Source organism: Canis lupus, chromosome 19, assembly GCF_048164855.1.
Source record: "Canis lupus baileyi chromosome 19, mCanLup2.hap1, whole genome shotgun sequence".
In the NCBI taxonomy this organism is placed as follows: domain Eukaryota; kingdom Metazoa; phylum Chordata; class Mammalia; order Carnivora; family Canidae; genus Canis; species Canis lupus.
In genome coordinates, this window is record NC_132856.1 from 50,826,210 (window position 1) to 50,851,702 (window position 25,493).

Sequence of the window (25,493 nt, forward strand, 5' to 3'; positions counted from 1 at the left end):
CTTTGGGATCAGCTCAGCAAAGGGACCGTGTGTGTGCCAGTGTGTGAGAAACACACTGTTCACATTCCTTTTTTTTTTTTTTTTTAAAGATTTATTTATTTATTCATTCAGAGAGAGCAAAGAGAGAGGCAGAGACACAGGCAGAGGGAGAAGCAGGCTCCATGCAGGAAGCCCGACGTGGGACTCGATCCCGGGTCTCCAGGATCACACCCCAGGCTGCAGGCGGCACTAAACCACTGCGCCACCGGGGCTGCCCTAATTTAATAATTTATTGTTAAGAACCAAATCCAGCCTCCAGAGCTGGGTGCAAATGTACCAGCTGGGAGACGGGGGCCATCTTAGACCGGGGAGACCAGGGCCAGAGGGGTCTCTAGGAAAGAGAGGGCTGGACAAGCCAGCCATGAGTCAGCATCCACACAAGGGGCCTGGAGGCCAGGGCTTCTGAGGAAAGAAGAGGAGGGCAATGGAGAGCCTCTGAGGCAAAGGCAAGCAATCCTGATGCCCAGTGCTCCATGCACAATGCTTGATGCTCAGGGCTCTGGGTAGCATGAACGGGGTACAGCTGAGGATGTGGACAGAAAAACCCTAACATCCTCCCAGCCCATGCTGCTGGGCATCTTCTAGGTTAGCAGGGTGGAGAGGATCAGACACGGGAAGAGATACTGTCACGGGTGAGCTCAGCAGCCCCACAGGCTGCCTTTGTAGAGGACATGAGCTCCGGGGACCATGTGCTTGCTGTAAGGCCAGAAGGGGGGCACCCCTTCCATCTTGCAGGGCCAGCCGAGACAAGAGGGAAGGCCTGAGAGTGGGGACAGGCTGAACAAAGGGCCAAGGGAGGGAGGGGACCAGAAAGAGGGCTGCTCTTTCCCTATCTTCCTGACACCTCAACTGCCAGAAAGCAGAAAAAAAATATTATGAGTAACCAATTCCCTTTCAACATATTAACCCCCAGATTCTCACTTGCCTGCCACATTCTTTCCAGCCCTCCGGAAGCTTCTACTATTCTTCATCTGTCAGAATTCTCCCCTCATGATGTCTCAGCACACCAGCCACTCTCTCCTGCCTTCACTCCCTTCCTTCATCACCCCCTTTTCTGATTTTTTTATGCCATTCCGTGCCTTTGTATCATCTTAAGGATGGGCCACAGGCCACTTCCATCTGAAGATAATTCAATACTCAAAATGAGTTTGGGGTTGTACAAAGCTATACACTGGGCAAGAGACATATGTAAAGGCAGATAAAACACAGTCCTAGGTCCACAATTCCAGAAGCAGAAAAACCTACAAAATTAAGTGCAAAGTGTCACAGGGAAACAAAATTACCTAGCCACCAGCCAAGCCTGGGTTGAACTTGCATTCAAGTGGGGCCTCGCCCCGCTGACTGTTCACTTCTGCCGCAGACTCTCCAGAGGTGCCTATCTCCTAATGAGACACATAAAGGCAGGACTTGCCACCGTGGGATCATCTAGCCTCTCCCAGAGAGGGTGTTCCAAAGAGGCCAACACATGCCTCTGCCCACAGTCCACAAACCAGCAAGTGGGGCTCTGGCACACCAGGGGCATCCCTGCAGCCAGAGTGCTTTGTTGGAGAGGAACACAATTCAAGAGACCTTGCCAAGCCAGGCTGGCATCTGAGTAATTATATTAATGAATCTCTGAGTTACAAAATCTAATATTAAATGGTGGTTCAGGACCATCATCCTCAGTTACTGACCCACGTGGCCAAACCCTCCTGGGCAGCAGCATGGCTTAAACAGACCGTGTGTGTGTGTGCGCGCGCATGGTGTTTAATTTAAAAGAAATGCTTGTATTTGAAACTGTGCCCAGAGATCTGTGTGCCGGGCCCACTTTATAAACCACAATACCATAAATAAGTGAGAGAAATCTGGCCCATCCTCGGGGCAGGGGCCTCTCGTTTGGCCATATTCTCGGGCTGGCAATACCCTGAGGATTACTACTCTATGGAGCAGTGGCCTTTGTGTCTGAAGCCAGCACTGCTCCCCACAGAGTTCCCCTTGGCGCAGCAGGCAGGGCCTTGCTTGCAGACTTGTGGGCCCAGCCTCCCCAGTCCGTGCTCATTAGCTATCTCTATCCCAAGTCCAAACTCAAAAGTTGAGCTCAACACACAGAAGGGGCAGCCTGCAGCCCAGCTGATCCTCCTATTCTGGCCAACTACCCAGTGCAGACCAGGCCAACGAACCACCATATTGGCCGTCTGTGGGCCCCCTCCAGGAAGAAACAATGACCCAATTGGCCACACTACGCATGTGGTCAGGGCCAGAGGGCACCAAGTAAACTATAGGCAGGTAGTAAACTAAACAGGCACTAAACACAGGTGAGAAAGAAAGTGCTAGACTCTCATGATTACATTTCATGTACACATGCAAAATGTAATCTGCTACAAATGACATCAGGTAAACCAGATTTTTGTGAACTCCACATGCCAGAATAAGATGGAGCTCCTTCATCTGTTCCATTTGTAAAGTCTCTTTGAGTAGCAGAGTCCTGCCCTAGTTGCTGGGTCTGGGAGTGGGCTTTTGGGGAAACAAGTTCTCGCCCTGGAAATGGTACACCTGGGGACCCCCTTGGGCCAGCAGCTAGTGGCAGCTCAGGTCTACCTGGGAAGTGTTTGCCTGAAAGGTGAGGGAAGTAGGCAGGTTTTGCTTCTTGGAAACTCTTTGGTAGGCAATAAGGGATTGCTGTTTAATGATTTCTCCATTATTATTATTATTATTATTATTATTATTATTTAATAACAGGCAAAAGAGGGGCAGCCTAAGTGGCTCAGCAGTTTAGTGCCACCTTCAGCCCAGGGCCTGATCCTGGAGACCCGGGATCGAGTCCGTCGGGCTCCCTGCATGAAACCTGCTTCTCCCTCTGCCTGTGCCTCTTCCTCTCTCTCTCTCTCCCTCTCTCCCTCTCTCTCTCTCTGTCTCTCATTAATAAATAAATAAAATCTTAAAAAAAAAATAACAGGGATCCCTGGGTGGTGCAGCGGTTTGGCGCCTGCCTTTGGCCCAGGGCGCGATCCTGGAGACCCGGGATCGAATCCCACGTCAGGCTCCCGGTGCATGGAGCCTGCTTCTCCCTCTGCCTATGTCTCTGCCTCTCTCTCTCTCTCTCTATCATAAATAAATAAATAAATAAATAAATAAATAAATAAATAAATAAATAAATAAATAACAGGCAAAAGATTCACACCAGCACCATGCTTCCTAGCAGGAGTTACACTCAGCACTGTCTTAGCTGCAAAAGCCTCTGAGCTTTGATGGGGAGGTGGCCTCTGAGAAGCCCATGATTCCCTAGAAAAGGTCTCCCAGCCCCAGAACCCTACACATTACCAAGAAAAGCACAGGAAATAGAGCTGCAAGAAATGCAGAAAGGGATGGGGGGGGGCGGGGCAGCCGGTGGTGGCCTCTTTGCTAGCAGAAGCAAGGGCCATCTTGAGGAGAGACACAGAAGCTCTGCTTACCCCTGCCCCCTGGCAGAGCCTCTCAGCCTCACCACCTAGTGATGTTTGGAGCCAGATGATTCCTTGTTGAGGGACTATCCTGTGCACTGGCCTTGACTCACTAGAGGACAACAGCATCTTCCCCTGGTTGTGACAACCGGAAGTGTCTATGGACATTGCCAAGTGTTCCCTGGAGGGCAAAGTCCCCCCACGTGGAAAACCACTGTTCTAGGGTGACCAACCATCCTGATGTTTGAGGGACAGAGGTATTTCCTGGGACAAAGGACTTCCAGTGCTGAAACTAGAAAACTACTGGTCATATTGTGACAAGTTGGTCACCCACCCTTCCTTCTTCCCAACTAACCTCAATTCCACCTCATGCCAACAACCCGATTTCTTCCTCTACCCTCAGAAAAGCGAAGAGTAGCTCTTCACCATCCAATATAAAACTATGTCTCATACACTGAAATGGATGACATCCCACCCCATAGCTTCTTCTGGGGCCAAAATATTATCCTGTCTCCTGTGTCTTCCCAGGCGCCATCTCCCAGTGCCATGACTTCCACAAGGCTTTCTGAGACGAGCTCCAAATTGCTCACATATTTCTTATATTACTAAGGCCAAATTGGCCTAAAACCTCTGGTAGGGGAAACAGTCCCGCCCTGGGGAGGACATGACTGGGGTGCAGAGTTCTGGTTTGCCCATGTTCAGCTCCCCTTCAAGTGGCACCAGAGCTATGAGGAGGGTCCACCTGGGGGAGGGAAAAATGGAGAGAGGCCGTGTGGCTCCCTCATTCTCCCTAATGGGCAGCTGAGTCTCGTACAACCTGCTACACACAAGGAGGGGCTCTGAGACCCTCTAAAGAAGAGATGAAAGAAAATGGAGCTTCCTGCCTTGCCACTGGTTGAACACCTAAGGGTAAAGGGCCTGTCTCACCCCTGCAGCCCTCTGCCCAGGGGACCCCACCCTGCTCAGCCCCAGGCACAGTACCCCCGCCCAGCTTTCTATCCATTTGCCTCCTCCCTTTAAAGGCCTCTCTTTGCTTGGTCCCCCAGGGAGCATTCTTATTACTATGGAAACAATGATGTCATGTGGCCGGGTGGGGCTGCAGGTCCCTCCCACCACCTCCTAACTAGGTACCATGTCTGCCTACGTCACCACTCGGAAATTTATAGCCCAGTGCTGGGTATTTATAAGGTGGCTCTGGTGTGACCACAGATTCAGTGCAGGGCTGGCAGCTATTTATAGCCAGAGAATATACACTTATTACACACACACACACACACATACACACATCCCGTATTCTGGGCCACGTGTTATATAACTGCCATTATGCAATAACACCCATTATATAATAATTATGCGCTAATGGGGATATAATCTGCAGGCATAATAAGGACACAGTCCTCAAAGGCTACACTCAGTCAGCCTCCTGCAGGCCGCCTCCAGGGATCTCCTGATCTCTCTGCACACTCCGCCCAGTCCAGAAGAGTCACCAGGTGTCACCCTACTCCCGGTTGTCATCTGCAGCTTCCCCTTCACCAGCTGACCCAACCGCAAAGCTCTCTCTAGATTCCTTTTCCCAGTCTTGTCCCTGCCCCTGGCCTAGAGAGAACACTCTTCTCTCTGCCATATCTTTAAGTCTGACACAAAGAATTATGAGGGAATAAATCCCAGAAGGCTGAGGGACACCTCACCCCCCATTTTTTAAAAAAAGATTTTATTTATATATTTGAGAGAGAGTGAGAGACCACGTGCAGGGGTGGGGGGAGCAGAGGGAGAGAGAAAGAAGCAGACTCCCAACTGAGCAGAGCAGAGAGCCCTATAGTAGTGGGCTAGATCCCCGGACTCCTGGATCATGACCTGAGAGGAAGGCAGCTGCTTACCCTACTGAACCACCCAGGCACCCCACCCCCCATTTTAAGAAAGGGAAAAAAGCAGCAGCAGCCGTGGACCCTAGAAGGAGCCTGTAAGGTCTAGAAAAGGCTCTAGGCTAGTTGATGAAGAGTCTACCCCACGCAGAGGATCACTCTGGCCTCCAGGAAAGAGCTGTGAAGCTGGCTCCAGAAAGGAGAGGCTAGGCCAAGCAGGGCACAGCCAAGCAGGCCACTTCTCAGCGGCCCCTCCTTCCCTCAGGGCCCCTGTCACACCTCCAATGCCATGGTGGCTGAGCCTTTGGTGGGAAGGGGTGATGTCTCAGCATGGGCTGGGGCTCAGGTCCTGACTTCCACCATCCAGGTGACATGGCCAATAGAAATGCCCCTCAGCAGGATGCTGGCTGCTCAGACACTAATGCACATTCTGCTGGTCACCCTGCTCCAGGAAGTAGGGTGGGGGGGAGAGGACAGAGACATCAGCTCTACATGTGGTGTGATAGGGACACGGGTGAAATGGGAAAAGTCAAGACCACAGTGGCACTCCCTGGACCTGGTTCAATTAGCCCAAGCACACCATCTGCTCTTAAAATAGATATCTCCATATTTAAAAGTTATTTGATCTAAGAATCGAAAAAAATTAGAAGAACCTACACAGATCAGGGAAGTGAGTTTCTGTCTGCTGCACGAGGGTTGTTTGGGAAGCTTATCTGTCTCTTCCAATTCTCTATTGTTTGAATTTTTTAGAAATTGTGTTTTATAGTGTGTTTAAATAGTGTGTTTCACTACTGTAATAAAAAAAAATCAAATACAGCATTTAAAAAGAGTAGTGCTGAGCCTCAGGTGACACTTCTGGTCTCTGCATCCCATGCTGCAGAAACAAATGTCTGCTGCTCTTCAGGGTCTGGGATGGGCCTGATAGACTCACTGGCTTGCCACATAGGCCTGGGTCAGCTGAATAGCAGATCCCCTATTCTAGTCCCCAGATCAGCAGCCCCAGCACATAGAGACCATGATGCAAGATATCAGGAGGGACATTCAGTAGAAGACTCTTAGATGGGCTTATGATTCCCGTGAAGCAAAGGACACCCCAGATGGCTTCAGCCCAGGGTCCTGCTGTCCAGAGAGGAAAAATGGCATAAGATATGCAGGGGAGCAGCCAGGGCTCAGAGGTTCTGTGGCCATGTGACTGAGAGGAGAGGCAAGAGGGAAATGTGGGCAATGTTCTGTTGGAATCCCCCTATTTCTTTCAGGTCAGAGACTCTCAGCTGGGGCAATTCTCTCCCCCATGGAAATGTCTGGAGATATTTTGGCTGTCACACCTGGTGTGTGGTGTTGCAACTGACATCTAGCAGGTTGAGGCCAGAGATGTTAACCACCCCACAATGCATAGGACAGTCTCCACAAAACAGAATCGTCTGGCCTGAAAGCCAACAGTGCCGTGGTAAGAAAGTTCTGCTCTACAGGAGTTGTTATCAGTGGTTAAGAGGTTATGTCCCTGTCTTACTAGTCTAGTCACAGAAACAGGAAAATCTCTAGCATGGGCTAGCCTATCCCTACAACTCCACCCATCCACATATTGGGAGAGTTTTTAATGTACACAGACCCAAAGTTTTCAAATTTTAAGAAAGAGGTAAGGGTGAGAGTTTATGTGAAGGAGCATAAAAGATAATGTAGATAAGATTATTGCAAAACTTCCAGCAATCATCTGGTTAATTAGGATAATTACATTCATTTTTATTTCAAACATCCATTCCAAGCAGACTCCCAGGAAAAGGGCGTGACAGAGCAAGGATCAGGGATCCCAAGATCCAGTGGAGCTGCCTGGCCCCAGGCCTGGACTTCCTGCCCACTCTACCTGCCCTTCCCCACACTACAGGGAGGGGTGCCAAGAAGCCAAGCTGGCCACCACAGGGTGGAGACATCCAGCAGACCCAACCCGTATCACGCTGCCTCTCAGGTCAGAGGCAGGGGGCCAGCTGGTAGGGAGGCCAGTGTCAAGGACAGGCCAGGTGCCCGATCACTGTCTCCACCCCACGTGCTCAGCAGCTGGGGGAGCCCTTGAGCTGAGCCACAGGCTAGGCTCCAGACCCATGTCTTAGCTCCTAGAGAGCAACGGAGACCATGGGGACCCACACAGCTTTCTCCTCTGAGACTCTGCCAAGGCCAGCAATCCCCACGAAGTTCAAGGAGCAGCAAGGCCCACAGGTGGAAGCATTCAGTGACCAGGATCCTGGGGTCCTTCTGCCAGAAACTCATCGCGTTGACCTGAGTGCCTTGACATCTCTGTACTCGGGTTCCCGTCTCTGTACGGCCCAGGGATAATAATACCTGCCCTGCCTATATCATTCAACCATTGTGAGGAGGGAATCGGTTTCTGGCAGCTGAAAAGGCTCAGCCAGCTGACAAAAACGAGCTAATTCCTCACTGTCTTTCAAGATGTGGTTCAAACAGGTCATCTTCCAGGAAGACTCCCAGGCCCCCGGGTCTGATTCACTGATCCCTCTACTGCGCACGGAGTCTGCTGTGTGTCACCTGAGCACAAACACATTCAGCCGGGAGCACAGATTTAAAACTAGGATCAGTGTAAGAATTTTGATGGTTAACACACCGACAGGACTCGGCATGGTGCCTTAGCCACAACTGGGCCTTTGATGGAAAAAAATGGAATTAAAGCAGGGGGGTGGAGAGCAGAGGTGTGCTGCTTCCTCCATCAGACAGGAAACAAGAAGTGTTGTGGGGAGCCGGAACAAATGGGTGCCCCTTAAGTTACTGGGTGTCCCCCACAAATAACAGCAAACAGTGGCCCTGACCTGGGGCAGTAGCATGCCAGGTCATCATTAAGACATCAAAAGTGAGGACAAGAGCCAGAACACCCCTTCATACACACACCAATAGACAAGCCATGGCGGCTGGTGGGGGGGACAAGTCACTTGGGAGATAAGCCCACAAAGAGCAACCCCAAAATATTTTTTAATCCCCAGAGGGCCAGAGAATCAGCAGATATCCATACGGACAAAGTAAAAAACACAGGCACCCAGGCGGTGAGGCCCAGTCCAGCCAAACCTCCCTGCCGCAGCCCCTCCGCCTGCTGGGACCCTCTTCTGATGCCAGCAACCCCTCGGCTCAAACATGCTTAAAATGGCGACGGCGGCCTGTGGGGCCGGCGTTTGTCGTGCTGTTTTCCACGGTGCCCTTGGTGCCAAGAAAAACCTATCATCAGAAATGCCATCAGCTATATTTATCTATCTCTCAGCCCCCCAGCCTCCTCCTCCCGTCTGCCAGCCAGGCCCTGCGGAGCCCCCTCACCCAGTGGGCACACTTCCCCGTTGCTGACGCCTGTGACCACCTGCCCAAGCCCCGCTCTCCTGCGTTCCCTTCCTGAGCAGTGGCAGTCAGGCCTCCACACAGGCACAACACCCGATGGGCTGTGCCCCTTCTTACTGCATGCTTGGACGCACCTACATGTGCTTAATGTATGCCCTCCGACCGGCATCAGTCTGGATACCTCCAGTCCCAAACCGCTGGCAAAGGCAGCCCTCTATCTCCTTTCAGCCTCAGCTCCCTGTCCTCAAAGTCCTCCAGGAGCTATGGGCCGTGTCCTCTGGGAGGGGCACCCCCGCTGTAGTGTCTCACAAACCAGCCATCATGGAGAGACAAGTGGTATGGGGTGGGGTGAGAGAGCAAGCCTGGGAGGACAGGGGCTTGTCCCAGGCCTGGAGGCAACAGGACACCAGGCTACCCCTTTACCTCATACTCTGATGGAGAGTGGGGTGTCTCAGCCTGTATTTGAAGACACTTAGAATTTCTGAGGAATGTGCACATTAGAAGGATCCCCACTCCCTTCTCATCCAACGAAGAGGGAACATTGGCAGAACCTGGGGTACTGAAGGGAAATGGGCGAAGTCAAGGTTCAAGACTGCTCAAATCCTACAGCTGTGCCGACGTCTCTACTAGGGACTTACAGGACCAACAGGGCTAACACGGGAATGTCCTTTGGTGCCAGGCATATCGGACCTTTTCCTACCCAAGCAGCGGGCTCTAACCTGACCCTTCCCACCCTGGGGCCTAGCACTGAATGTCTAAAGGTGAACCGATGACCATATCCCAAATCCTCACACTTCCCCCTTTTGCTTGGTGGGGCCGCCCCCACTTCCCGCATCAGTGCTCTCCCCAGAAGACCGCCCATCACCTTCAAACCCCCAACTCAGGAAGGAGTTCCAGGGAACCGACCCGTCTGAGAATGAAGCAACCCAAATAAAAATTTTAAAACCCAGAAGCTCTTTCTCTCCAGCCCCCTCCCCCTCCACTGGCAAATGAAAACAAACAAGAAATCAAAGAGGCCTTTTGTGCGAGCACCGCGCTGACACGGCTGGGGCCTTTGAAAGGACTTCTGAATCGGACACTGAAGGATAAAATAACTGAAGCGTGGCAGCTCCTGAGACAGGGTTGGGGGGTGGGACCGATGGGGCAAAGAGAGAAAGGGGTGGGAAGGGAGACACCCTCTTCCTTGGGCAGAAAAGGGGATGCTCAGCTGTGCCCTCTCTGCACAGCTGCTGCAGGACACCAGAGCAGAGGGGGACCATGGCACAGCCCTCCACCCCTCTGGCCCACCCCTCCCCAGTGCCCCAGGTCTCTGCAACACTAGGAAGTGGTAGAGAAGGGCCCTGCCTCCCTCTTCATAGCCCCTGGTGAAGCCCTAGCGGGTCTTCCCTCCCCTCCAGCATGGATCACTGCACATTCATGCCTATGGGACAGTGCCTTCTAGAAGTCATCATGAGGCCTTCACCCAAACCCTGCCAGCTGCATGAAGGAGTCTCTCATTCTTAGAAGAGCCTCACTCACAGTAGGTTCACCAAGTGCGTATTTCATGAATAAAGGAAATTTGACCATCCTGTGGCAGTGCCAAAAAGTAAACTGAATCCTCAGGAAGTCCTTCTGCATGTCTGAAGCCCAGACCTCATGCTGCAGGGTGGCCCCCTTTCCTGTGGGTGGGTGGTGGAGCACAGCTGATCACCATGCTCAGGCATCCAGGTCCCCTCCAGCTTATTCACAGCCCTCACTCTACTGGTTCAAGCTTAGATAAGGGTGATTCTTTTTTCCCTTGAGCTATAGCTTCCAGTTCAGAGTGAGTACTCCACCAAGACCCCCTCTGTGTCACAGCCAGTGCAGACCACTGACCGGTTGAGCAGACAGCTATGGACAAAGGGGACAGCAGCAGATGGCCAGGGGAGTCCTAAAATGAGACAAGTCAAAGGACTGGTCTGGACACTTCTGATGTCTTTGGGGTCACATCCCCTCTTGAGGCTAGCCTGAGCTCCCATCACCCTTCCATTCCACCAAACAAGGCATCCCATGTCACATTAACAGAGCACAGGTGGCTTGGGTCAGCTTTTCAGGTGTACAACCTGAACAGTCATACACGACCCACGCTTGATTTTAATGCTCTCACTGTTGTCACATGGCAGTCCCTAATCATTCTGAACTAGGAGCCCATGCTTTAATTTTGCATGGGGCCCCGCAAATTACGTAGGTGGAAGGCCCTGCAAATCCCGTAGCTACCATGGGATCTGATCGCGCCTGGAGTTTCTGTGTTCCATACCAAATGCTCCAGTTTAAGAGGGCCTCCAGGGAGTGGTGACCAAAATGGCAAGGGCTCGAGGAGCTGCATCCAGTGCGGGAGGCGGGAGGGACTGGCAACGTTTGGCCTGGAGAAAGGACAGCTTCCTGGGGAGAAGGGTGGAAAGGAACCATGAGAGTAGGCTTCAGCATCTAAGAGGCTGCCATGTTACAGAAAACTTAGCTCTCACCTGCACAATCCCTTACCAGAAATAAAACTGGCAGGTGAAGGTGATAGGGAGGCAGCCTTGGGCTCATGAAGGCCTAACAGCAGTGAGTGCGGCAGCTGTGAGCCACCGCTTGCCCGCTCTGTGCCCATATCTGTACATGTTAGCTGCTTTCATCCCTTTAACCGTTCTCTGGGTTGGACGAACAGAAGAATTGTACGACCGAAGTTGACCTTTGCACGACACCAACGTCTCCTCCAGGATGTTCTAAAGGGGACCTTACATTAGGTTAAAAGATGATCCGTAGATACTTGCTAATCTTATGAATCTGGTTCCTGGGCCCTGCAGTCTCCGCCAGCCCTGGTACCAGATGGTGCTGCCTCAAAGACGCGGACCGGTGGCATTTCTGGGCCTTGAAAAAAAAGGCTAGGGATGAGGTGGCCCAGGGGCCACACTGGGGGTTACTTCCCCAAGAGCACAGCTGGTGTTCCTACAGCCCCTCCCATGTACTGGCACCAGAGCCACCAGACAGGCTGAGTGTCCAGCGAAGGCTTAGGGGTATTGCTGGCATTGGCTGCATCTTGGCAGGGCTAACGATGCCCTCTACCACCAGGGAAGGACCCAGATGAGGAATCCTCCCTCAGACCTGAAAACCAGTGCTCACGGCAAAGCCCTGAGCTCTGAAGCACAGAGCATAAACCAGGGGACTCTTATACCTGAGACGGGTGACTGTGGACTTGAAAAACTTCACTTAGACAAATCCTTAGGTGCTAATCCATTTCTGTGACAGGTAAGGTCCAGTCGTCCCAGGACTTGGGAGGTGAGGAAGGAGGCAGAGTCTCCTTTCAGGGCACTGCACTGAACAATGCAGGGGAGCACGGCCTGCAGAGTCCAGACGGAGAAACCCTACAGGACAAATGACCCAGGTCTTTCAATAGCAACAACCCATAAACTGCCAGAAAAGAAACCAAGATGGAGGAGGAGAACCACCTAGAGATTATGAGTCTTGAAAGCCGTAGTGACCCATTGCAATGCATGCACCTGATTTTTTTTTTTTTAAAGCTCTATGCCAAACACGGAACTTGGACTCACGACCCCGAGATCAAGAGTTGCATGCTCTACCGACTGAGCCAGTAAGACGTCCCTGTATGTACCCAATTCTGATTCTGATCCTGACCCAGACAAACAAACAAAATTAGAAGATGATTAGGAAAATGTGAACACTGACTGACTGGACTATACTAAAGAAACTGTGGATTATTTTTAGGTGTGACAGTGATACCACGGTTACGTTCTTCACAACTTTTTTTTTTTTAAGATTTTATTTATTTATTCATGAGAGACACACAGAGAGAGAGAGGCAGAGATGCAGGCAGAGGGAGAAGCAGGCTCCATGCAGAAAGCCCAACGCAGGACTTGATCCTAGGACTCCGATATCAAGCCCTGAGCCGAAGGCAGACGCTCAACCGCTGAGCCACCCAGGTGTCCCTCAACTCCTTATCTTTAGAGATGTGCAGAGATAGATCTACAGATGAAAAGCCTGGATTTTCTTCTAAACAACAGTGTGGGTGGGCAGTGGGGGTATGGATGAGTCCAGACTGGCCACAAGTTGGCAACTATTGGCACTGGTAGTGGGGGCTGTTCCTTCTACGCATGAATTTCTCCACAATGCAAAAGTGAAGATAGAGGAAAGAACCACCATCCACATATCTGGACTTCATGCGCCTCCACTACGGGCCTGTCAGACGAAGCTGACAAGGAGAAGCTGCCATTTCCATTCAGTAAAGCATTTTATTACTCAGATTTTTTTTTTTTAAGTAATCTCTCCACCCAGTGTGAGGCTCGAACTCACAACCGGAGATCAAGAGTCACATGCTCCACCAACAAAGCCAGCCAGGTGCCCAAGATTTTTCTATTTCCAGGAGTTGAAGCCTAGGTTAGGGCAGATTTGAAGATACCAGTTCACCTTCAGGGCCCCATGGAAGCTTTGGAAATAGTCTAGCAGCACTTCCAGACCAGCTCAGCCATCCATCCCCACACAAACAGAGGCCTCCTGGACCCAAACTCCCGTCTGTCTCCGACCACTAAACTCTGGGCAACCTTTTTGGATGAAAGGACACCACCCAGATGCACCTCTCCTCCCCATGGCAGTGCTCTCTGACCCTGCTCTGCCTCAACCTCCCCTCCTAAATGGGACAGACACATGATAAGAGTCCTTTCCCAGCAGGAAGGTTAACCCTCATGGGGGCCATAACATACTTTGGGTGGTCTTTTGTACCCCACACACTGGGAGTGGAGCTCCTGACATCACACACATATCCTTTATTCTCTCTCCAACCATGACTCCTCCTGAAGCTTCATGCAGGGCAAAACAAGAGCACACAAGGGCCCCAGGTGCTTTGGAGGTAAAGTAGTGCCCTCATGCTTACCAACATGTCAAATTCACTTGTCATCGAACCTAGCACCACCGCTCAGCCCAGACTGGGTCCTCTGGCGCAGTTTTAAGGGAAGAAAAGTACTTCTTTTGGAATCCACAGCAACTCTTGTCTGAGCCCTTGCCACCCTAGCCCCCACTCCCAGGTTACAGTAGGAAGAAGGAGGAAGTGGCACCCTGCTGGGGATGTCCGAGGGCAGATACTGTCAGATCCATGCTGTTTGGGGAATTAGCTAGGAAAAGACATTTTCTAGCAAACTGGGGTGGCTTGGGGAGAAAGCTGTGCCTGCTTCTCAAATTCTTGAGACCACCTATCCCAGGCCCACTGGTAGCCCATGCTGCAACAACTCACCCCCACTCCTGCAGTAAGGCAGGTTTGAATTAGAGCAATTCCAGCAAGAAATCCTACCTTTGTTGAAACTATCTGGAGTCCAGGGAGCCAGAGTATAGATGAATTATTTTAAAATGTCCTCAGTTCTCCACTCAGCTTTTGTCAAGGAACTGGACCTCAGCCGGGACAGAAATGTCTGCGGCCACATTCGATGGGCCATGAATTTGCTCATATTCCTGGGCAAATGATCTCATTATAGCTGGGGGGCGGGCAGGGATGCCTCCCTTCTCCAGACACCTGCTTGGTTAGTCCAGGAGCCAGAAGGTTGGCCAGAAACGGTCTCCTTCATCACACACACTTCATCCTACCTCAGCCCCATGCTGGCACCAGTCAAGAATTTGGCCCAAAATAAAAGAGGCCCGGAAAACAGCCTGGCTATAGGAATCTAGCTAGAGAACAGGGTAGGAGGAAGCCAGAGAAAGGTGAGTATTGATTTCCATCTTAGAAGCCCTAGTTCTGAAATGAGAAGGTATAGAATCCTTGCAGAAGATCTATCTGACAGACACAAACTCAAGCCTCCAAGCTACCCCCAAGCTACCTCCAGCACCACCAGGCACACACCCTCCCCAGTCTGACTTGCTGTGTAGACAGGGAATGAGAGAATAACTCTTAAATTTTTTCTTTAGTCTCATTTCCAGAAAGCAAAAGGATGAACAGAGGAAGAAGACTGGTAGCTGATCATTCTTCATGAGGGGTCATGATAGTCACACAGGGCCAGGTACAGCCCTAGAAAGATCCCTGGAAGGAGCAACGGCTCTAGGGGTGGGGATGGGGGGTTGTCTGCTGCCTCCATTGGACCACTAAAGCCACCTCTCAGAATGAGAGAGAATGTAAGTAAGGAGAAAGTCCTCAAACACCACCTTTTCCTCCCTAGAGTTGTCCAACATCTAAACCCTCAGCTAACCTGAGTTGAGGTTACCTTCCTGACGCAGTGCTAAAAGCACCCCAAAATTTCATCTCTGGGTTAAGTCATACTGCTCCTCCCAACTTTCCAAACAGGCAAGCGAGTGACCACAGCAGAAAAGTGAGTTGCTTTTCTTTTTTATGAATGAACAGGAAGGAAGACACACACACACTTGTGGGAAAGAACATTCACTAGAGTTGAAGTTAAGCCACATTGTTACATTTGCATAAAGAGAGAAAGAAGGGAAACAAGGGGGGAAAAAATACCGGAATGGTGGAAAGGAAAAACACACACACACACACACACACACACAGAAAAAGGTTTGGTAGCCCTCTCATTACAAGTTGGTTGGGCATAATGTAAACACACTTCTGCCTTGCTTAATCACAGAGTGCCGCCCGTTTAGGTTTCAAAGGCGGCAGTAAATTGGGCGTAGCTGAGTGGAGGCTAAAAATTAACCAGCCATCTCTGTTTCAATTTGTAAGAAAACAAAAGCGGAAAGAAATTATAAAAAGGGAAAGGGGGAGTCGGTGAAAGGAACAGAGGAAGAGAACTGCACCACTCTGACCCAAAATGCTGGGTGAAACTGGAAAAGCAAAGAGAAGTGGAACTACTTTGGAACACAAAAGGAAAAGGGAAATTTGCAGAGTTTTTGGATTGTTTGTTTCTTTCAGACCACTGCCGCAAAAACGCCCCTCCCTGCCTTGCCTGTGCTGGGGAGAGCATCTCTGCTGCCCAGCAGAGGGGTGGGAGCTGCGGGCAGCCACCCCGGGATCTCCCCACTTGAGCCGCACACTGTGGATGGGAGAGCGCAAGGAATCTCCTGCTCCTTTTCACTCTCTATGAAGTCAAATGACTTTCCTCCTCTCCCAACAGCCAAATCCCAGCCAAAACAGCTCCCGCCTGGGCATCTGGGCCCCAGAATCTCTCCGCCTCTGCCTTCTTTCCTCTTTTCTATTCATCCTGGCTCCTAACCGGGGGTTTTGCACACCCCTCTCTCCGCCGAACTGCTGCCCACCCCGCTTGTGCCAAATCCCGCTTTTCCCCGGGACTTGTGGGGAAGCCGCAGGGAAGCCAGCACCCGGCTTCCAATACTTCTGACTCATTTTAAATCTGAGCTACGAGTGATTTTTGTACATGTGTGGTGGTGTTTATCACCAATTCTCACCACGGTGGATAATTCTGGGGCAGCCTGGTCCTAGTCCTAAGCCCTGCAGCGTCTTTGGGGTAAGATGAGTCCTCCAAAGATGGAGATGCACGACAATCCAGTAGGTACCGTGGCAAGAGAGCAAAGGAGGAAGAATGGACAGGATGGAAGGGAACGGAAGAAGGGAAAGGGGAACATCACACATGCTGCAGCCCTGGGCAGAACACGCGCACGAGTTAGGCCCATTGCGTGTATCCTTTGGAAAGAAGAGGAACAATAAAACAAATGCCAGCAAGTAAAATAAAATGGGGAGGGGGGTTGAGAGTGACCTACCTGGAGTGTGGACAAAGTAAGCCAGATAAAGATCCAGTTCTTTGATTGTGACTCCAATGTGATGTGGCTGGACGCAGAGGCCGGGGTTCGAGCACTGGGGCGACTTGTAGAGCCGCTCCCCATCAGTACTTTCCAGGGGGATCCCCTTAAACAAAATCACCATGACCAGGTCCAGCCGCCACACCTTGTCGGCCTGGCGCAGGCAGTCAATCCGCCGGATCTTGCCCTTCTGGTCGGGGTTGGAGAGCACGCAGCAGGGGGGCTTCTTGCCCGTGATGGTCAGCACAAAGTCCTCTCGGAACTCAGGCCGGATGTCTTTGCGCAGCTTGGCCAGCAGCCGGGATGCCCACTTCTGCTTGATCTCGGGCTTCTCGCCCAGCAGCTCGTCCTTCACCGCCCGCTCCTCGTCCTTCGACATCCGCTTCTCGTGCTTCTTGAAGTACTTGCGCTTCCGCGCCTGCAGGTTGAACCAGGTGTAGGAGAAGGCGCGGACGTGAGGCAGCAGCGCCTCGATGAACGGGTGGAACTCATCCTGCAGGCGGCAAGCCGGGAGCATGCGGGGCGAGGGAGGACGGGAGGAGGGGAAGACGGGGTGAGGGGGAAAGAGAAAAGGAGAAAAGAAGCGTTAGAAGGGGGGCACAAGAAAAATCGCCTCCTCCTCCTCCTCTTCCCCCCTCCCACAACAATTTTCTCTTGTGATTGTTCTACAAAAGTGTGGTCTGGAGCCACCACCAGCCTAGCCAGCCGCTTGCTCCCATCTCAGCCTCAGCAGCCAGACAGAGGCACCCAGAGCCTGAGCACACACCTATTCTCTCTCTCTCTCTCTCTCTCCCTCACTCACTCACACACGCGCGCACAGACAACGTTGCCGTCCACACACACACGCTGCTGGTATCCCCGCCAGGCTCTGTCGCGCCCATGACATCTCCATGTTCTATCGCTGCCGCAAACTCCTGTCAGCTCGCCCCGCTGCAGTGTCCGGTCTGCACCGATTCTCGAGGACGCACAGGCGAGGCGTGCGGGGGCCGCCTCGTGTCCCGACACCGGTCGGGTTTTGGCCACCCCCAAAAAGAGCGAACATGACATCCAGGAGCCAGCGAGGAACCGGATTTGGCTTTCCCCTCCCCAAGCTGTTTTCATTCTCTTTTCTCCTGCTCCAATTGGAACATCCACCCCAGCATTTTTTTTAATCAGATCTAAATCCTAAATATGTGATTTCAGCTTTGTTACCGACACCGATACTAATGTTAATCACAGTAATAAGGAACAAAACACTTCTTGTTAGCACAAATAAGGTGGTTGCCTCGGCCACATTAGGGTTAAAAGCTACGTGGGGCGTCCTGCAGCCCCTTCCCCACTGACCCCTTCACCCTCTTTCCCACTCAGTCAGGTGACAGAGGGCTGGGCTCTCGCTTTTTGTTTTTTGTTTTTTTTTTTTTTTTTGCTTGTTTGCTTGTTTGAAGTTTAAATAATAATTGATTTCTGTTTACAAAAATAAAACTGGAAAAAATTAAATAATTACCATTGATCTGAAGCACCCGGCAAAGCCCAACGCCCGATTCTGAGCTTCTGGACTCAACAGAGTTGTGAGTTGGGGGCGGGTGGGGGGAGGGGGAGGGGGAGGAGCAGGGGAGGAAGGTAAATGTTTTAAAGGGGGTTATTATTGGTGTGCTGGGGAATAGGGGCCGGGCTTGGGTGGATTCTCAAACCCTTCCCCCTCCTCCCCCCTCCACGCTCCATTGCACAGAAGGGGGAAATTAATATTTTTTTTGAAAAGGAGCAAAAAGAAAGAAAGGTCAGGGATAGCAAGCAGAGAGAGGGAGCGAGCCGGTTGCCACACACGCCAGGTAAACAAAAGCCAACAAAAAAATTTTCAATTTCGCCTCCTGTGCATCCTCTTTCAGTTTTAAGAGAGAGAGAGAGAGAGAGAGAGAGAGAGAGAGAAGGAAAATATGCAAAATTTAAAAATCAAAACCTACCTCCCAATCATCACCCCCAACACACAGTACACCCTACCCCACCCCCCACCCCACCCCACCCCCCCCGTACAAAACAAAACAAAAACAAAAACCAGGAGGGGGAAAGCAGCAGCTGAAGAAAAAGGCTTTCGGCTTTGGCAGCGGCACAGGGGTGTAAACTTCGCGCTGCCTCCCTCCGCCTCTGAGCCTGATCGCAGGCAAAGGGGGAGCTCGCAGATTCCCGGGGAAAAGGACGAGTTCGGACCGGCTGCAGACCGTCGCTGGCAGACGCGTGCAAGAGAGAGAGGGAGTAAGGGAGGGAGGGAGGAAAGAAGAGAGCGAGGGAGAGAGCGAGGGAGGACGTGGATGGGATGGTGCTGTGTGTGTGTGTGTGTGTGTGAGAGAGAGAGAGAGAGAGAGAGAGTGCGAGAGAGAGAGAGAGAGAGAGAGAGAGCTGGTTGGGTTTTGGATTTTTTTAATTAATTAATTTATTTATTTTATTTATTTATTTATTTTTTTTTTTTTTTGCTTTTCTCTCTCAAACTCCCTCTCTCTCCCCTTTCATGCTCAATCCCCATCCATTTGCCTGTGCCAAAGCCAGTAAAAAGGGGGGGAAGGAAGAGAGAGAGAGAGAGAGAAGGATCCACCTATTTGGCAATGAGACATCCTCGAGCAGCCAATGGCTGTGTCCAAGGGGAGGAGGGAACCAGGCGAGCCGGGAGGGTGGGGAGAGCCCCCGGCAGTTGGAGACCAAAAACAATTTGCCCAATCGACAAGTTCACGTCTAATGAACAAGCAAAGTCCAGCAGTTATGAATTTTTCATTCCAGGCTCCCACTCGGGTCCATTTGGCAGCAGCCAGCCAGCAAATTTGGAAGGGGGGGGGGTAGAGCTTGGGGGGGGGGGCCTAGGATTGAGGAAGACACGGATTTTTTTTCTCTTTTTTTTTAAGCCAGAAAAAGAAATAAATAAAGGCCTGGCTCGGGCGGGCGCCCCAGAAGGCCTTGGGGAGAGCAGCTGCGCCTTCTCTGTGTTTTGGTTTCAGTCTCTTTCTCTCAGGCCCTCACACTCTCTTTCTGGTTCTATTTCTTTTTTTATTTATGGAGCGCACAGGGGCGAGTGGAAGTTTTCCTCCCTGGCCATACACGCGAGCCTGCGGTGCTATGAATAGAAAGAGAAGAAAGAGAGCTCGGAAAGTGTCGATGCCAGCAGCACTTCCAGGGCAGGGACCTGGCGCCCAGGGTGCGGCCACCCCTTCCTCCCCGAGCCTGGCTGCCGCTGGCAGGAACACTCCCAGACGAGGTGTACCCCCACCCCCAGGCCCCCAGCGAGCTTGACTGCCTCCCTCAGCCTACACCCAGCCACGCACGCTCCATTAGCGGTGACGAGGGATGCCAACGCAATGCAGCTCGGCTAGAGAAACTGCAACAGTTTATTAAAATAGCCTCCTGTCACAGCACTCCGCTGACAAGCACTACATGCAGCCACAAACACAACAGCCAATCCCAGGGAGAAGTGACAAAGGCAGGAAGATGGACACTACTTCTGAACAGTCACTGAGTCTTGCGATGCCTCCCCCCAGTCCCTAGACACTTCATTCTTTGCTTTCTCCAGCTTCGCTTTCTCTACTTGATCCATGTTTAGTGCTTCTAGGTTCTAGGTTGGAGGAGGGGCAACACTCACCTATCCCCCCAATTCAATTCAGACTAAAGGGCCCCGAACCCATAGAACCCCTATGGAGCAAGGTGCAAGAGCATACAAAAAGAAATCAGCATGAAAGGAGAAAGCTAAGCCAGGAAACAACAAACAAGAAAAGAAAGGGCTCTAGCAGGAAAAGCCGGACAACTTTGGGGAAACCGAGTCATGGGGAAGCAGCCTTCCTCCCAGCCAAGTGAGAGGATGATTGCAGGAGAGGGAGGCCTGGGGTGAGTGCCACCTCCACAGGGTTCTCTCTGCTAGGGGCTACTGGGCAGCCTGCCTTAGGCCTTGGAAAAGCTGTAAGGAGGGGACAGTTATTAAAAGAAGAGCAGAGAACACGAACAGACAGGGAGAGACTGATCCCGCTCAGAACTGTCCCTACAGCTGCCCTCTCCCCAGGCGAGGCTCAGCCCTCAGCTGGCATCGAGAAAAAGGTCACTGCTCACTCGTGCCCCTTTCTTCCCCATCTGAAACCCTGTGCTCGGTGGCCTTTATGCTGGCAGAAAGGTTCCCGGAAGAGCGCCTGGGGTGTGCCAAAACAAAACATGCAGCCCTGGGCTGGCGCTGAACCTTGACAATGGGAAAGGTGCGGGCCAGCACCTGGGACCCTGGTCCAGGTCCTGAATTGTCTGAAGAGAGCTCACAGCTGACCTCAAGAGAAGCAGAGGTGAGCAAGCAGGAGGCAGGTGTCATTGCGGACAGGCCTCAGAGTAGCATTCAATAATTAACATCATGTTAATAACCAGCTTCAGTCCAATTAGCCAAAGATGTTAACTGAGTGACATAAGATACCAAACCCTGCCTCTCCACCTTGAGAGAAGCAATCTTACTTTCTAGAGTCAAGATGAGATGGTAAAAACCAGAAGTGAGTTTATATTTGGCACACGGGTGTTTTTCTGGCATTTTGATTTATACTAAATATTAGAAACCGAACAGAAAATGGCCAACATGGGCCTCCTGGAGAATTCTGGCATATTTTGTTTCACAGACCACAGTGCCGGGTAGAAAAGATGCGCAAAACATGGGTTGATTCAGAAACCAGTGGTACAACAGGGTGGGTGGTGGGGAGATGGAAAGATCCACATGGAAGTTAAGGAAACAGGACAAGATGCACGATTCATTCTGGAGGGAGGGGTCAAAGGTCGAGGGAATGGCAGAGAGAGTGGACGTAGAAGTGGCCCAGGAGGGCCAGCGGAGTTTTTCAATAGAGCCTCAGGGATCCATACAGAGCCCACTGCACCCCCTCAATGCTCTCTTAACAGGAGGAGCAACAGGCCCTTCCCAGGGGAGTAACACGGAAGGAGAACAATCGGCAATTGTCCTTCTCCTGCCAGTTGTTGTAACCTTGAAGGTGGGCAGAGTGGATTCCCAGGGAGCACTCTCCCCTAACCCTGTTCCCACAGGGGCCACTGTCTGGGGTGTGCAGGAGAGTTTCTTTTTTGGAAGAGAGACCAGAGGCCAGGGTATTCCTAACGGTTGGAGGGAGGGGAGAAGCTCTCTCTTCCATGGGCACACACGGAGAGGAATCAATCGGGTTCCATCAGAAACACTGGGTATGCCCCCACCGCAGCAACCTCCTCCTCCTCCATGCCCCAGTGGTGGCTCTAGGCCCTAGACACGCCTCTCAGGAGCCCCAGACAAAAGGGGACTGTCCCCCTTTTGTTAAGAGAGTGGAGGCTCTGTTGGAAGATTACCTGTCCCAGACCCAGCCTCCTTCGCTTCTCCCCTCCCGCCTGGGCTGCGGGCTCAGAGGCTCTGCACCCTGCACACGGACAAGAGCCAAGACAAAAAACCCTCAGACAATTCAAGGCTTCTCCAAGGGCTGAGTCACCCACAAGTGCAAGGGTTCAGGGTATGGAGGGAGCAAGGGGACAGGCAGGCCTCTGAGAGAGGGGAGGGGGGAGAGAGGATGAGAGAAAAATAACAGGGAGGGGGGAGAGGAAGCCAGTGATGCTGGTGAGAGCAGGGAGCAAAAAACAAAACTAAAGACAAGAGAGAAAATAAAAGAAAAGCAGGCAATTTTGGGGGAAAGGTGTTTTCTTCACTTAAAAGAAAAACTGAGAAGCCAGAGATAAGACTTTAAAAATTAACATGGGCTTTTGGTTTGTGGAAAGGGATTTTTCTGCCTTTGTGAGAGAAGGGCCTCTCTTATTGTCAAGCATATAGAATTTGATTTTTTTAAAGCAACAGTTTTCACTGAAACATTTCTGAAATACCCAAGCCAGTTTCAGCCATCACTAGGAATAATGTGCCTCCAAGAGAAAAAGACTGATCAGACCACAGTAAAAGAGGATAAGAGAGAGAAAGGGAGAAGAAAGCCAAACCTGGAGCGAGAAAGCCAAGCTGGCCCCAAAACTGCAAAGAGAGAAAGACAAAGATGGAGGGAGAGAAGACAAGGGTGAAAAGAGAAAAAGAAAAAAGAAAAAAAAAAAAACACAAGCAGGGACAAAAAACAAGGGCTCTGGGTCAGGGGTAAAAAAGAAAAACTAGCTGAGGAAAATGCCTGCTTCTATCGCAAGAAAGTGAAGAAAGTAAAATGCGTGGTTTTCCAAAACTCCACAAAACAAATGAAGCCTTGTGGATTACTTAAGGGAAAATAGGAAAATTCATACAGAACCTCACTCAGTATTCAAAAGTCTTCAAGGAAACAAAATAGTCTTCCCAGCTTGAGACAGTTTTCAAAAGTGACCCATACCTGCCAATAGTGAAACATCTAGAAGCATAAGAAGTTGTATCTTTAAAACAGGGCTGCTGTTTGAACGTTTATCTTTACAAAAATCCTATTTGTCCACATCCTACTTGCTTTAAGACCCAAATTTATTCTCTCAGACCCTGGACACATGCTGATTTTATATATATATATATATATATATATATATATATATATATATATATATATATATATATTTCCATGCTAATTTGGAAAACTATACACAGTGAGTGCAAATAACTAACAAAACCTACATAGGACTAACCAGATATTTCAGTATCCATTTTACTACTGCCTATCTGCAGCCTGGGTGAAAAAGGAAGCAGGAAAATGTGAAAAGCCACAAATAGAGCCCTGATTAGTCTGCCCAATTCCTGGGATTTTTATAATTCATCATTGGCCTGAACGGAAGGAGGTCAACTTTGTATCCCCAATATCTCCCATCTTGTCCCACAGAAGGAGGGACACAAGAAGGCACAGAAGAAGGCAGTGTCCGGACCCTGGGGCAAAAATGGAAAAAGAACTGTAGTGCAGGCAGAAGGAAGGGGCCAGGCCGGCTTATCCTAGAGGTAGGTGGGGCCTCCCCTCTCCAGGGGGTGGGGGAAGGCGGGAAGGGGTTCTGCAGCCAGAGTAAAATCATCCAAGAATCTGGAAATGCCAGGCATGGAAACCAGAAAATGCACATTGCGAGGAGGCTCAGAGAATTTGGACAAAGCGGGTTTTTGGCTGACTTGGGCCTGTTTTCCTCTGCTCAGGAAAGGCAGCCCCACACAATTTTTCTAGCGTCCTCGCGATCGCTGAATGGAATTGCCCTACACCCCCATGCTGGGTCTAGGATACGGCCTGCATCAGAACCAGGCCGCACATTCCTCTCCTATAAAACCACCTCCCTTTCCCTTCTTTTTCTCCTCCTGTCTACATACAAACTGGGAGCGGTGGCCTGGGATCGGGCCAACAGGCAGCCTCGTTCTGGCTCCAAACACTACCCTGCTCCAGGCGCATCTCCCCTCACCCTCCTGGCACCAAATAAAATAGGGTAGGAACAGAGGTATTGGGAAGACCGTCTATTCTCTCTAGTGCATCTGGAAATTTACTTTCATCCTCTACAGAGACTAGAAAACAAAAACCCTAGTCTTTAATTCACTATTTAGCTTGAGACTTCCTTATGCCACCAAATAGAAATAAAAGCCAGGAAGGCCAGAGCCCTGTCCTCCAGCTGGAGGGCTACGTGGGATCCTCCGCTGGGCGCACAAGGCAGAGGATAGCCATGGACTTGGACTTGAAGGCGCAAGAACAGTGCAGAGCCTGAGTCTCACCCACCTGGTGCCACTAGAAAGTGCCACTCAGCCATGGCCTCGGCCCCAGAAGAAGGAAGAACCCCACAAGCCAGCTTCACAACTTTCTCTGAGAACTGAAAAACTGACAAAAGGCACGGGAAGGAGAAACCAGCACGTGAAGTTGAGGTCTCTGAGGCCACGTAAAAATGCCCAGAGAGCAGGAGAGGCCAGAGCAAATGGCAAAATGTTGAAAATTTGCCTGAGGCCAGCTGTAACTCCCGACCCCATAAATGGCTTAGGGATCCTCTAGGGGAGATGTTCCTCTCCCTCCCCACGACACTGATCCTGCACCTCTGAGACTCCTCTAGTGGCCCTCCCAGGTCTTCAAGAGTTCCATCAGGTTCCACTGTGATACGGCCTTGCTTTACCTGGTCTATTCCCACCACCACCTACCCCGTGCCACAGGACAGAAGGACCAGGGCAAGAGGAGAGTTTCTCTGACACACACCCCCACCCGCCCTCGGCCGGTCTGCACTCCTGGCACCCTTGGCCCACAGAGAGCCTATTTCTTGCAGTTGCCGCGGCAACAGGCAGTGCCCAGAGCCAGGGGCAGAGAGCAGGGTGGCCAGGATAGGAACAGCCTGGGATTTTCACTGCTTGAGGGCTCAGGGGAGCTGGGCCGGCCCTGCCTAGGCAAGCAGCTTCCCCAAAATGTACAATTTTAGGAGTTGGAAGGAAGACATTTTTCAATCCTTCAAAATGTATTGCTCTCCCCAACTATTTTATTAGCAGGATTGTGGCCAAGAAAACCTGAGAATTCTCATTCCCCTGATGTCTAACCCCTGCGGAAGCTGGCACCGGGGTGCCAAAAGCTCAGAACCTGACCACCCCCTCGGCCACAAATGCATCCCTCTCCGGCTCTCTTTCTTTCTCACCCTCTCTCCCCCTCTGTGTCCTCCAGCTCCAACACAAACTGTTTGCACGGGAAGTCTCCCTCTATGACCCGATTCAGCACACACAAGAGAAAACTGTGGGCGACAGACCCAACGTCCTAACGAACTTGAGTTAATTAATGCTAAGGAAGAAAAGAGGCGCCCTCGCTCTGTTGAATCACGGTTCACTAGCCCTTTCAGTTTGCTGTGGGTGGAGGAAAAAAAAAAGAAGCTTTTTGGTTCAAATATTTTTGGGGGGCGAAGGGAAAACAAAAACACCGCAGAAGGGCCGTGGAGGGTGAAGCTGTAGTACCTGCCCAGAGGAGCAGAGGCTAGGGCAGCCGAGAGCGTCCTCCCTGAAAGCTTCTGGCCTAAACAGTCCTGAGAAGGCCGAGAAGGGGAAAGAAAAGGGAAAAAGGAAGGGATTATCACTTGATTGCCAGCCTGTTCAAGTAAATTGCTCAAAAAATTACACCCTCAGACTATAAAATATATGTGTGTGTGTGTGTGTGTGTGTGTGTGTATATATATATATATATATATATATATATATATATATATATATCCCAAACCCAACAACTCGATTTGAACAGAGCCGTGA

General features: G+C 51.0%; 1 protein-coding gene across 25 annotated transcripts in view; it reads right to left on the minus strand.

Moving 5' to 3' along the window:
• Positions 1–25,493, minus strand: part of NFIX (nuclear factor I X) — a 99,521-nt gene that overhangs the window by 54,435 nt on the left and 19,593 nt on the right. For 3 of the 25 annotated variants that reach the window (XM_072787060.1, XM_072787055.1, XM_072787051.1), the window contains exons 1-2: positions 17,201–17,342; positions 16,319–16,850 (exon numbers count right to left, since the gene is read on the minus strand). In XM_072787060.1, coding sequence (XP_072643161.1) covers positions 16,319–16,736 — 418 coding nt within the window. In that variant the 5' untranslated portion in view covers positions 16,737–16,850; positions 17,201–17,342. Of the gene's footprint in view, positions 1–10,919; positions 11,051–11,149; positions 11,522–11,825; positions 12,016–16,318; positions 16,851–17,159; positions 17,350–17,840; positions 18,278–18,389; positions 18,578–25,493 lie in introns of those variants that run through there. The other 22 variants (XM_072787057.1, XM_072787069.1, XM_072787068.1 and 19 more) reach the window with 17 other exon arrangements.